The following is a 14,121-nucleotide window of genomic DNA, read 5'->3' on the forward strand; positions in this document are numbered from 1 at the left end:
CCCTGGTGCCCTTGGGATAGAGCAAAGGGCTCAGTGTTAATGAGAGGGGGATCAATAGAAAAGAAAGACAAGGAATCTGTTCTCCCTCACCTCTGCCTGCCCTCCTTTCTCCACACCACCTGTTTCCCTCTGTTTGCTTCGTCTTACTTTTGATGGTCAATGGGTCAGACTGTGTGTGTGTCTGTGTGCCTGCATGTCCATAAATGAGGCTGTGTTCCTGTCTTTGCGTCTAACCTGTCTGTCTAGAAAACTGCCTTTTTTAAAGGTATATTTTAACATTGTGGGAAACACACTTATTTACTTTCTTGCTGAGAGTTGACAAATAGACTAAAACCACACTCATGTTGCAGCTGGAGCCAGCACCTGGTTAGAGCAGCTTTGTTTTTATCCATACAGTAGGTTTTCGTACAAATTAAACCAATGAGATGAAAGTGCATACCACACAACCACAACATCCATGGTTCAATGGGGACCTTTGTTGCGTGTCACACCCCTCTCCCTCCCCATGCAGGCCTGTCCTAAGCAAAGCTAACCACCTGTTGGCTCCACCTACACACAGATGCACGAGTGGCATCAATTTTCTCATTTAACTCAAGCAAAAAAGTAAATTAAGTAAGTGCATTTTTTCACAGTAAATGAATGAGTACAGTGAAAAAAAAGTGGAACGCAGAGTGGATTTTGGTTCAAGGTTATTGATAAATAAACACTGGGACATGGCATCAATGACATATCAGTCAATTTAAATATAACCTAAATATTACACATAAAAAAACTCCTTTGTTTTGTTGTCTCCTATTTTGCCTCTAATTTATCAGATTATGCTACGAAGCATACAGAGAATACTTCCAGTCAGTAAGAACAGCAAGCAAAATGCATTCTGGGAATTTCCTACAGAGTTGAACTTTCAGTGCAGCTGGGATGGCCTAGAAACTGTCTGACTCTGTGGACAGTTCACCACCAAATGCACTACAGGCTGGTTTAAGACGCCCCTACTGTTTCTAGCACACTGTGGTCTCAGTGGGAGTCTGGGTACTCTCCATGGTACTGAAAGTGAAAACAAGACAAAGCCTGTGTGTGTGCGTGTGTATGTATGCGTGCGTGCACGCGTTGTGCGCCAGTCTACCAGTCTGAGGCATGAATGAGTCATCTATTAGAGCTGCCTACAGGCCAACAGAGAAGGAGAAGGGGAGTTCGTACCACCTTGGCTATTGACTGAGATTGGCCAAGTCTCTCTCTGGGAGTGTGAAGTGTGAGCCTGCGAGGAAAAAATTAGGGAAAGGCAGTGTGTGTGTGTGTGTGCGTGTGTGTGTGTGTGTGTGTGTGTGTGTGTGTGTGTGTGTGTGTGTGTGTGTGTGAGACTGAGTGTGTATGTGTGTGTGTACCTGAGGCAGGGCTTGGACCACCGTATCCAACAGGGCTCTCATTCCTGTCGCCATCTTCAGCAGCTTCAGCACTGTGTGTATATGAGAGAGAGAGAGGGGGAGAGAGAGAGAGAGAGAGAGAGAGAGAGAGAGAGAGAGAGAGAGAGAGAGAGAGAGAGAGAGAGAGAGAGAGAAGAGAGAGATAGGTAGAGATTTTAAGTGTGGGCACTTAGGGGAAAATCCCTCAGGTTCAATTACAGACTAAATGAGAAACACTAAATTGTGGAAAGGTCAGTTCTTAATTTATACCCTGTGTATCACACACAGGCAGACACACACATATAGCGTACACATAGAAACAGCACTTTAGGCACTAGCTGCCATGCTACAGCTAACTGGTGTGTAAAAGTTGTTTACAGTTTCAGCAGTTATATTTTACCACACCAGTAAGACCAAATCAATATTCTATTTCACTGAGAGGATGTACAGGAAGTGTGATTGGAACAGGACTTGCGAGTGTCCAGTATGTGAGTATTTCACACATTTAGTTAATGTACCTCGTGCGATCCTCAGTACTCTCATGATCCTGATGATAGTGGGGTTGATGGGCAGGGCAGCACTGATCTCGATCTCCTCCAGGGTGATGCCCATCACTGACAAAAGCACGATGGCCAGGTCCAACTGGTTCCATCTAGCACAAGCACACACACACACACACATCACTCGTATGATGGAGCAAGGTACACAAAGGAATTGCACCACACATGCATGCAAAAAGCAAACATGAACACAAAATGATGAAAAGATGAAGTCACGCTTACAAAGTTACAATTGTTCACTTGTTGGCTCTGATTGCAAGGAATGCACTAAGGGCCGTCTGACAAGTACAAGGACGCATGACAAGGACGCATGTAGCTAATTATTAGTTACCATTCAACGCATTACTGTCACCGTTCAACATGCCCCTAACTAATACATCATGTACAGTAAAATTCCTGCCAGATAATTTCAGAACAGATAAAAAACAGATGTTACCAAATCTGATAAGTATGGGGCGCCACCATGATGTCCTTATGACATCTGACTTAAGGGCAAATATTTTGTCCTGATGTTTACTGCATCACCTTTACAAGTTTCCTGAGATGTTAATCCTTTAACACCTCATGTGGCTGCTTCAGGAGGTTTTGTAGTCCTCATTTATCTTCTGATTTTTGGAGGACAGTCAACAAATAGATGTCTTTTGTGAAATCACCAAAGATGGGCAGAAAACTGTAAGTGAGTTTTTATGGGAAATGGTAAATCAGGGGCACATCTGATCTGAGATCACATAGGAATGCATTCAGAGCGCTAAAACTCTCTTATTTAAAATTATGATGATGCCAATGTATCAATCATTTCCTGTAATTCTTTTGTTCCAGAGAGTACATCTTCCTCTGTAGTTGCAGCCATACAGCCCTTTAAGGCCGACAACGGCAGCTGCCTTTATTGAGAATTACAAAAGCACACAGAATAAGATATCATGGTCCTTCATTACACGTCTAAGTCATTGAAGCGGTCCAGCTCACCTGGTAAAAATGCACCAGTTACACATCTAGAGGTTGAATTAAATGTGCCTTGGACTTTCATTTCTCCTTCACTGTCAGCCTCAGAACTTTTTAGCCTGACACACATATACAGTACACACACACATACCTGCAAACAGTAAATGCAGTTCTACTGGTGGCACAGGTGGCAGTGTGTTTGTGTGTTACCTGCTACTCCAATGACCCAGTTGTAAAGCTGGCCTGAGAGTCACCCCAGATTATAAATCACACTATGCACAATGACTGCTTGCGGCTGTTGCTGACACTACATAAAAAGAGACAAAGTGCCAGCTGATAACTCTGTGATAAATTCTCTCTATATCCGTCCATCTCTTTCTCATTTCATCACTCATTTGTCCTCTTCCTTTTTTGTCTTTGATTGGTCCAGCTTCCCCTCCTATATATCATGTCTCTTCCCTGTGTGTCCCTCTCTCTCCCTGTCCCACCTTATCTCTCTCTCCCTCTCTCTCTCTACCCCCCTTCACTTCACTAACTAAAATAGGTCAATGACATTAAACTACCATCAGTGTAATATAAGCTCCCAAATCTGTTTCTGCCTTTAATCAGTCACCACATATCCCTGAAAAGAATAAGACATCAGTCTCATCACTGTGCACATTTAGGTGAGTGACAAATCAATTAGTCTGGGCTCTGAGCGAATCAGTGTGGGAGTGAACAGACCAGTGCTGAGGTGTGTTTTCCTGCAGAGGTCACACAAAGGTCTTCACAGTAAGTTGGATAAATGGAAAGTGCAGCAGTTTCACATGCAGAGAACTAATAGACAATTAGGTTTTGTTAAGCGGAACGATAGTAGTAGTAGTAGTTAAACTTTTTTCCCCCCCCAATTAGGCATAAAGTATTTCACTTTAATTAGTACAATGAAAAACTCTCCCTATGAAGAGACTGTCATTCTGTCATGATGAAAGTTTTACTTAATTGATTTAATTAATTAATAAAGAATTATAGTTTATATTGCAATTATGGAATAACCTGATGGAATAAGGCAACTAAAGGCTGAATTAGTGGTGACCAAAGAAGCTAATTACTAGAAAGAAAAGTGTAAATTCCTGCTTTACACTGACAGAAGTGATGATGTGTGATGACTGTCATGAAAGCCATATTTGCTCCACAATATGGTTTAGTCAACTTAATAACAGAACACATCAGAGCCAGCTCACATATTTAAACATATTTCCTAATCCTCTGTATCGTTAAAGCTGTTATTCCATGTATAATGATCAAAGCAAAAAGCGGATTTGTGCAGCTATTACACTTTGAACTAAATAACTGTTTATTGTGGCACTATTTATATTATACATTAATTCAAGAGCTTATGGCAAGTGCCCAGAGCCATGACAGTTGCTTTAATGTTTAATTTTTTTCCCCATCAAATATGTGATAAGTGACTTAGCTGAAGAGTCAAAAACATGGGGTGATACTGTATTTTTTTGTGATATTAAATCTGGTTTGAAGCATAAAGCTCATGTTGCAGTATTTAAATTCAATGGGTGTTTGTGTTTTCAGGCTAGACACTAAAAAGACCACAAGAAAAGCTGACTGACAATCATCCTTCATGTACAGTACAGTCGATCTCTGGACAGAAGATTAACAAACGCACGTGTCCATAGAGTGACAAATAAGACCACAGACACTTGTAGACAGAAAGGGAAACACTACCGACACACAGTGAATAAATACACACTATACCTGTCTTTGAAGAAGCGGCGAAAGCCGAAGGCGATGAGTTTGAGTACTGCTTCCAGCACAAAAGTGGAGGTGAAGAAATAGTTGCAGTACTTCAGGGCGAGATCCAAAGACTGGAAAGAGAGAGTAATAAAAAGGAGGCCTGTGTGTGTGTGTGTTTGCATGTGTGATGGGGTAGGGTGGAATATCAGCAGAGAGAAACTAGAGAACTGGAGTTGTTCCCACTGTTTGTAGAGTAAAACCATGCAAGCCAGAGGCAAAAACAGAGCATCCTCCATTCATAGCACCAAAAACACACACATTGCGTCTCCTAACAAACACACGTTTTTAAACTAATTTGTGTAGTATTCAAATATTCCAAAGGCAAGCATGTTTTAATTGTCTTCAACGTCCAGTCCAGCTTCCTGTTACTGCAGAGACTAGATATCATTTTGCTAACTGTTTTCTCCTTTCATAAATAGAGCTGTAGCTTCTAACAAGTGGGAGGCTGCCAAATGTCAGGACCAACAGCTGACGAATACAGCCAAGACCTGCGATATTTATCTGATGCTCGGTCAGTCTGAGAAAGCTTGCTCCATTTTAAAGGTCAAATGTGCATCTTATCTCACGGATAATCACTTTTCCTCTCTCTCTCACAAAAACGCTATCAGTCTTTTGAACCTCTATTCATCACACATGAATGGACAGATACACATACTGTATAGCTAACACCACTCTGACAGCAGCCCACGTCAAATCAGCAGTGCAATCACAGCTCCTTTGTATGGGCCGCAGCTACTCGCAACACACGCTACAGAGCCTGGGTATAGTTTCATGGTGGTGGACCAGTCAGTGGTATCAGCGTGTCTTTTTAAGATGTGCTGCTGTTTAGAGAGAGGAGTGCTTTATGTAAACGCTGTAGGGTAGTGCTGGAAAACAGCTGCAAAAACTGACAGACACTAACAAAAACCCAGCATTAGTTCTTCCCTCTGAGAATGGGCTTGTGGCAATCTGCAGAAAGTGTCTCTTTTTGTCCATATTTTTTGGAGAAGGTGCTTTAGGGGAAGAGAGAGTGAAGTTGCACAACTCTCCAGATGTTTACATAAACCCAAGCACAATGCACAACTGGACCTGTGCCCACTGCACTCTCTCAGAAAACACATCTTTGCACACACAGGTACATTAAACATTCCTGCTTACGTGAGGTTGATTGTAGTGCTCCAGGGACATGGTGATGACATTGATGCAGATGATGAAGGTGATGATGAGGTCCAGGTAGTGGTTTGTGCACAGTGTGTGGATCATCAGGCGCATGTGGCCATAGCTGGAATAGTAGGGCAGCTTTTGGGCTTCTGTTGGTTGGAAAAATATGTTAATGGATTATATTAACAGAGCTTTTAAACATATTAAATTAGTATTTGTGTCTGATCATGGGTGTTTTCTGATGTTTTATGTACAACAGATCATTTCTATCATGTGTAGCAGAGGATTTTTCCATGGAAGACCTGCTTTGCAACGAGCACTCGGAAATGCAAAATTTAAAAGCTTTGATTGAGCTGAAATTACTACCAACAAAAAAAAAAGTCAAATTGCAGAGCACATAACCAATTATGACACTTTCTGTTTCTGCATTTATTATCATCTGTCTGTCTCTATTTCCATCTCTTGTTTTCTACAGCACAAATCTTCATCAGTGTTGATCATAACTCTACACGCTGATAGAAAATGATTTTTGTGATGTGTCATAGTAACAAAAGGGGTAGAGTGAGCAATTCAAGCTTTTATTTTCAGGCACTTTGTGTTTTGTATCATTATACCTCGTTGTTTTATGAGTGTAATAATTTTTCATCTGATCTTCCACATTCTTACTGTATAAAACTCCTCCTGCCTGCTCTTTCGTACCAGACTGCTCCTGTCTATCCTCTGTCTCTCTACTTTCATAGTCTATCCCCCTCTCCTGCTCTCAGTCCTCTCTCTTACTCCTCCTCTTCTTTTCCATGCGCCGCTGACGCTTCTCCTCTCGCCTCTTGGCCTCCTCCACCTCCTGGTGCTGACGGCACTTGTGAAAGTTCTCCACCACCACGCCGACGAACATGTTGAGGACGAAGAAGCTGACGATGAGGAGGAAGGAGATGAAATACAGCAGCATCCACGGGTTGTTGTTGGTCACCGGCTGGGGTTGAAGTGGCGGGTTTGTTTCACGATGATGATGATGGGAACGAGGGAGATAAGACATCAAAGAGAGATGAGAGGGAAGGAGAAAATGAATTAGAAAAGAAGATTTACACTTTGGACAGAGAAGATTGTGGCTGAAAAATAGTTGTTGTACAGCTTATATGGGGTACCTGTTGGTCCACACCCACAGCATCCAGGCCATGATACATAATATTAACCCAACCATCCTTAGAGGCGAGTACAAACAAGGACATCAGAGCCTGGACAACAGAGGGAAGAGAACAGAAAGGAAACATTTTATGCTTATTTTATGGAGAAAAATCTTTTTTTATAATTATGTGAAATATAATGCAGATCAGATGTGCAGTTAATATACAAGCGAACCTAACCTGTCCCAGGTTGTCGAAGTTGTACTTATGGTGAACCCACTTGTAGTTGGCTTGCAGACAGTCAGACTTGTTGGTGATGTTTTTGACATCAGGGCCGAAGCAATAGAAGAACTTGCCTTTAAACAGCTGTCAGTGGAAGAACAGTGACACTGAGCTTATGATGCAGTCCAACTACTTATAAAAAAAACAGAGAAATAAGCCTTGATAGGGCCTTCCGATGAGATGAAAGGGTGCTCTTGAGTGAAATAATGAGCTGGTCAAAGATCCCACCAGCTGAAAAATTTGTGCAGTGATGAAAGAAGTAAGGAAGACAACAAGAGTTTACTTAAGAGAGAGAAATACAGAAATGCATATGTGCTTCAAAGCTATTAAGAGGGAAAGGAGAATTAGATTATTTTAAAAAATCATAGCGATGGGGAGGAAACCAGAGTGCACACTAATAAGTTATTTACAAGAATTTCTGTGCATGTAATATGCTTCCTACCTGTACCCCAAGAATGCCAAAGATGATGAAGAAAGCACAGCAGATGAGGACGATGTTGCCGATGGGTTTGAGAGAAGTGATGAGGGTTTCCACCACTAGCTTCAGACCTGGAGCTCTGCTGATCACCCTGAAGAAGGACGAGAGGAGTAAGAGGAGAACAAATATAAACAACACTAGAGGATGTTTATGAGGTTTATTTTTGTTTGAAATATATTTCTAAAAATGGCATTAGTTACCTCAAAGACTATGTAATTCATGGTGGGACTCTTTTTATTGTTTTGTATATATTTATTATAAAATTGAAGGGTTTTATGATTGATAAAGTAAGGTCAAGTTTGTAAAGGATGTATAAAACGAAGCAAACCCTGCACTTCTTCATCCATACCTGAGGGGACGCAATGTTCTGAGCAGCCTGAGAACTCTGAGCACACCCAGGATCTTGGCCCCACCCGCCATGGACACAACAATGTCAACCAAAGACACGAAAACCAGGAAGCCATCCAGAATGTTCCAGCTGCTCCGCAGATAAGCCTGCTCCCCCATATACAGACCCATGGAAACCACCTGAAGATGAGAGAGAGAAAAGAGATGAAGCAGCGCATGAAAACATGGCACACGCCAGCTTAAACACAATTACAAGACATTTGTATATTGTCTGTTCTTGAACCGGCTCTGCGCAAACTGTCAAATGTGAAAAATACAAATTTGCAGCACAAAGGAAAACAAGGTGAAACTGAGAGAACCAGAAGATGAGAGATGAGATAAAGACAAAAAAGTCGTCAGCTGGTGTAGGACAGAAGGTTGTGTGTAAAGTGTTTGGTTAGTGTCATACACATTAAAAACATGTTCTCACCTGGCTGCTGAAACAACAATGTGTCTGACAAGTACAAACACACACACACACACACACACACACACACACACACACCACACACACACACACACACACACACACACAGACAGACAGATGTATGCACACACCTCTTCAAATAACACCTACATTGGCTAGAGAGCACCCAGAGGAAACGTTGACTTTTTCTGTCACACACACAGTATGTACATACACAACTAATTAGAAAAAGAAAAAACGACACAGTAAATGGTGTGTGTGTGTACCATTATCAACTAAAGGTAAATAATGACACTTGTAACTGAGGCGCTACACTGTGAGGGGAGTGCACAGGTGCCAATGTGTATGGCAGCCTAGGGGCACAGTAATAATGTCCTAATGTCTTCATCTTTAAGTTATGAGAAGATTATTGTGAAACGTTATAACATATGACTGTACTTTTATTCCTCTGTGGGTTCAATAATGAGCGATGGATGTTGCACAAGCGTAGACATTACACATGCACACGGATTCAGTGTTTGGCTATGCAGCAGTGGCAGCACTGCTGCCTGCAAAAAAATCTGCCGCTGACATTTGAAGTTGTTTGCCAAGTGTCCAGTAAAGCTTCAGAGGGATTGTGGGGGTTAGGGTGCAAACATATCAAGATGGCTGAAAGATCAGTGCCTGGCAAACATCTTAGGTCTGAATGATAAAATGGAAACTGAATGTACAACACTTGCGAGTGTGTTTGGAGTTCACAATTGTGATTATTCTGATTATATACCTAAGTGTAACCTACTTTGTTGAGAAATAGTCCGGGAAATAGCATTGCGTATTACTATACAACAACATTCATTATAACTAGTGAATGTATTTAGGACAGAGCTATATTGTGTCTGAAGCTGCCTCATGAAATAACATGCTGACCAATTCTTCAACCCTGCTGCGCGGTGTTTTTATTTGGCTGTATCTTGTACACAACACCAAACTCCATGGCGGAGTCCTATGGAGAGATTAATGCTACACAGTCAAACACACACCAACACACACTATGGAGATACACAAGGCTCAGACAGACAGAGACACGGAGGAAGATGTGTGCAGCTCGGCCAGGGGGCTGACAAGTCTGTGGCTCCTTGACGGGCTGTGATTGGTTAATAATTGATTGTGGGAGTGCATAATTGATGGCCCACTTGTGCCAGAGTCTTGCGCAGAGAACACAGAGACAGTGGCAGAGGGAGGGAGGGAGAGCAAATATAAGAAAAGGAGGGATGGAGAAACAAGAGAGACAGGGAGTCTGAAAAAGAACTGATGAGAACAGAGGGACCCTAAGGAAGTGGAAACACAAGCTTAAAAAAAGAAGCAGTCGACATCCGAGCAGTGTGTGGGGGAGTGCTGTAGATGGACTGCATCCATAAGAGAAGACTAGCCACTAATTAATGACATTGCTTAATTGCTCTATTCTCCAAAGCAACATGGGAACTGCCATGAAAGAAGGAAAAGGGAAAGAGGTTGAGCTATGGGAGCACTGAGGTGAAGTCAATTCTGTGAGAGAGACAAACAGAGAGACACAGGAGGAGACAGACAAGACAAAATAAGATGCCTCTGTGTAGCGCAGCCACACACTACACTCAGGACTCATTGGCAGTAATAGAGAGACAGGCTGTAAAATGTTACCTTGAGTGTCATCTCGCCCACAAAGATGGCAGTAAAGATGTAGTTGGAGATGGTGAGAAAGACTCTTTCCTGGACAGACAAACAGGAGGTAGAGAAAGACAGTTGACAGTCAGAACGAGGAGATGGGGCAATTAAGGGTAGTAAAAGCTTACTTACTGCACCGTTTAGATAATAAAGGTGAATTCATCCTCAGAGAATACAAAAAGCTACCACGCAAAAGGAGTTGTAGCTTCTAACACACAAACAAGTTGCAGATGGATTTACCAGGCTGCCCTGTAATATCTTGGGCCTCTCCAGAGCTACTGTGATGCAGTTGGAGAAGATGAATGCCAGCACCACATAGTCAAACAGCTTATGGGCAATGATGGACTGGCACATCTGTCTGAACCTGGAACAAGATGAGAGAAGAGGAGAGGAGAGGTGGAGGAATGAGTTGAAGATGAAGAGAGGAAGGAAGGTAGGAAGCAAAAAGAGAAGTTTAAACAGGCATTTCCATTGTTATAAGCCAAAAAAAAAGGCTGAAAAAATGGGGGGAACAATGTGTTTACATGAGGCCACACTCTGTCCAAATACAATTTAAAACCTTGTTCCATCCAATCAGAATGGGAGCCAAGTTCCCTGACAGTGCATGGGAGCTCCATCGTATCTTGGTGAGTAAATAGCCTCATTCAGCCCCTGTTTACATCGCTCCTAATTCAAAACAAATTACATTAACAACACTCTCAGAAGCAGCAGACTCCTGAGTACAGTGCTCTGCTGGGAGAACAGAATAGAGAGATAGGAGAGAAACAAACAGAGAGAGAGAGAGAGAAAGAGAGAAAGAAGAAGAGAAAGAAAGAAAGAAAGAAAGAAAGAGATGGGACATATAAATACTGAATATGCATTTCAAAACTTAGCATGTGACACTGTGTACTGCCAAAAAGCAATTAAATATCTCCGCTGCAGTGTTTATTGGAACGGATGAAAAGAAACAGAATGATTCAACTAGGAGAGGGATCAAATTTATTCTAAACTATTTTGGAACACACATGGAGACATTTTGTCTTTTATTTAAATACTCAACTGTGTCTCTATTCAAACCCTTCCTCTGCAGACTGTGACAAAACATTACTACATGTTAATGCTGCATTTAATGAACTGCGTATGGTATTAAATTTACCCCCCACTGCCTGTTTCTTTCTCTAACAGGAGGGGACATGGTAGAAAATATCCCTTTGTTATTTGCAAGGTAGTGATCAATACTCTTGAAGCTTGGCGACCTGTCCTTCCTAATGATGGGGTGAGGAGCAGAATCTTCCCACCCATCTTTGATATTGCCTTGGTGAGATATGTTTTGTGGCCAGACGATAAATGTGTAAACGAGAGGCTGCAGAGACAGGAGCTAAGAACATTTTGAGTCAACACACTTCTGATGCAAGCAATGACTCCAGCACTAAAAGCACTGGATGCAATAGACTTGATTAAAAAGGAAGGAGAAAAGCAGGGGGGTGGGGGTTGGGGTGTAACTGGTGACTCACTTGTTTTGTGGGGAGAACAGGAAGACAGACCAGTCCTCTCTAGTCTCACACCAGTCTGGTCTGTACGCCTCTAACATCTTCTGGATGCGGAAGCACAAGCTCTGCAACAAATACATATATCAAGACACATCATTGGCATGCACAAGCAGAGCCCATACACCATGAACAATTTAACCACACACACAGAAAAACACACAGAACCGCACTGAGAAATTCCCTGTTTAGACTCTCTATTTGAATTATTTACGAAAAGTGAAACACTTCTATAGCAACAGCTCGGAGCATCTTCCAACATTACCATCTGTATAGCTCTCTCCCCCACTGTCTAAAAAGTCCTTTCTAATTAACCTTGTTTCTCTCATACACAGGCTTGTTTACAATGAAAACAATGGGACTCCCATGAGGCCCAGGTGATAGGGAGTGCAGGCTTTATACAAAGTACTTGAAGATCCTACACAAGAGAGCAGGAGATTATTGCATGTGTAAAATTCAGCACTTTAACACGAAAGCTAATGGCTCTGTTACTGAGAATCACAAAGCTAGATTATTTTTCTTTGTTCTGTTCAGATGCAGTTACATACTGTCTTAGTAATGCTTATGCACATCTCTGAAGCAGATGTGTATCATAGGAAGTAGTATGATTGCTTACTCACTAAGCATTTCTTATGCTATTACTGTTTAATTCCCTCCCTCGCACACACGCATAACGGTAACCTACATAGTCAATGTCATCGTCCAGGTCCTCCCGGTCCTTGCTGCGAGTGTTAACCTGGGGGAAGACATCAGCCATCAGTTGACTCTGGGGGTTCACCCCTCCTGCCTGCTCACTCTGGTGTCTTGGAGGTGGCTGGAGAAGCTGAGACAGTGGAGTCTTCCCATTACAGTCTTGGTGGACCCCTCCTAAGCCACCCAGACTGTCAAGTCCACCGCCACCAACTCCAGAGAAGCTCTTCTTCCTGTGGTGAGCGTGGAGCGACATGGAGGGCAGTGGGTGGTGTGGCGGCGGCGGAGGGTGTGGAGGTCCTGGGACCTGCAGCAGGTGGGGCAGCTCTAGCGATAGAGCCCTGCGGTCCCTCCTGGGCACAAAGTGGCCTGGGAGCATAGGATGGGGAAGGTGGAGAGAGTGAGGGGCGACAGCAGGAGGGGAGAGAAGAGACTCTTCCTCATCTGGATGGACCTGGTGGAGGTGCCGGCGCGGGGATGAGGAGGCACGGGGACCGCGGATACGAAGGCTCCCTCCAACCACCCCTCCCAGACCACCCAGGCCGTAGCCGTAGAAGGGCCTGGTTGAGGTGGGGGTGAAGACTGGACTGGTGGAGGGAGATGAGGAAGAACAAGGGCGGCAGCCTCCCAGACTGTTCCAGCTGGAACGACGGGCCCACAAAGCCTGAGGCTGGGGAGGCAGTGGGCGGCCCCAGTTGTGGTAACCCCGACCTGGATACTGAGAAAAAGAGAGAGGGAGAGAGGTTTCTTTGATGTCCTGTAATTCTGAGCACTATGCTGTCTGGATCTACTTAATACAACCAATTCAACAGCTTCACACATCTCATAATAATGGGAAGAGGAAGAACAAAGCAATGTAATCATATGCTACTGATTACATGAAACTTGGAAAGACCTCTGTGAGAGCAACCCATACTTAAACTTGTAGTCTAGTCAACAAAGTGCCATTTCATTAGTTAATCAAACAGTTGAGGTAAAAACTTGCTATTGTATATAGCTGCCCTTCAAATTAATAAGGCAATGGAAAACCTTTGATATGCCACTGATTAAATGCCATTGTGGTATCTGTGGATACAGGCATGACCTAAATCCTGACTGACAGCAAAATTACCCATAGTATTCCTTTCACACAGTTTCAGTCACATCAAAACGTAATGGCCAGTCAGCAAACCAACCAGAAACAAACAGCCCAGCAGCTATGTGTTTTCCAGCCTCTCTCATTACAGTTATTTCCACTTACCACAGCCCTCTGCTCCAGGTTGGCCCTGCCAAGAGAAATAACACTGTTCTTCCTGGAGCCAAGAGCAAAGGTCAACCTCTCTCCTGGAAACAGACCTGCAGGCAGCGAGGACAAGTCCAAGTGCCCATTTGGGGTCAGTGTACAGATCTTTGGGTCTGTAGGAAAGAGGAGAGTGGAGAGAGGAAAGGAATGATAAGGGGGAGAAAGAAAACAATCACAAGAATGAAGGAAAGAGCATGAAACAAGACTTTCACTCCCTTTGTTTGCTCAGTTGCTGCCACATAAACAGAACTATGTATTTTCCATCACTGAACACCATAAATGTCTTGAAACAATGCTACGGCCAGCTCAGAGAGGCAGAGGAAGGTTTAATTTACACAAAATTGCCTTACAGGAGCCAGAGAGGAGCTTGTAAAAAGTGAATATCTGCCAGTGGCTTTGTCCATTCTCAAACATACCC

General features: G+C 43.0%; 1 protein-coding gene across 1 annotated transcript in view; it reads right to left on the minus strand.

The window, feature by feature from the left end:
* The window catches only part of cacna1ia (calcium voltage-gated channel subunit alpha1 Ia), a 71,178-nt gene that overhangs the window by 21,921 nt on the left and 35,136 nt on the right, over positions 1-14,121 (minus strand). Inside the window, exons 15-28 of the mRNA XM_018672228.2 lie at positions 13,662-13,816; positions 12,417-13,139; positions 11,699-11,799; positions 10,446-10,569; positions 10,182-10,250; positions 8,061-8,239; positions 7,676-7,802; positions 7,192-7,317; positions 6,973-7,062; positions 6,608-6,800; positions 5,828-5,979; positions 4,652-4,761; positions 1,919-2,052; positions 1,383-1,453 (exon numbers count right to left, since the gene is read on the minus strand). Of these exons, the coding sequence (XP_018527744.1) occupies positions 1,383-1,453; positions 1,919-2,052; positions 4,652-4,761; positions 5,828-5,979; positions 6,608-6,800; positions 6,973-7,062; positions 7,192-7,317; positions 7,676-7,802; positions 8,061-8,239; positions 10,182-10,250; positions 10,446-10,569; positions 11,699-11,799; positions 12,417-13,139; positions 13,662-13,816 (2,354 nt within the window). The remainder of the gene's footprint in view (positions 1-1,382; positions 1,454-1,918; positions 2,053-4,651; positions 4,762-5,827; positions 5,980-6,607; positions 6,801-6,972; positions 7,063-7,191; positions 7,318-7,675; positions 7,803-8,060; positions 8,240-10,181; positions 10,251-10,445; positions 10,570-11,698; positions 11,800-12,416; positions 13,140-13,661; positions 13,817-14,121) is intronic.

This window comes from Lates calcarifer, linkage group LG11, assembly GCF_001640805.2.
Source record: "Lates calcarifer isolate ASB-BC8 linkage group LG11, TLL_Latcal_v3, whole genome shotgun sequence".
Taxonomy (NCBI): Eukaryota; Metazoa; Chordata; class Actinopteri; family Centropomidae; genus Lates; species Lates calcarifer.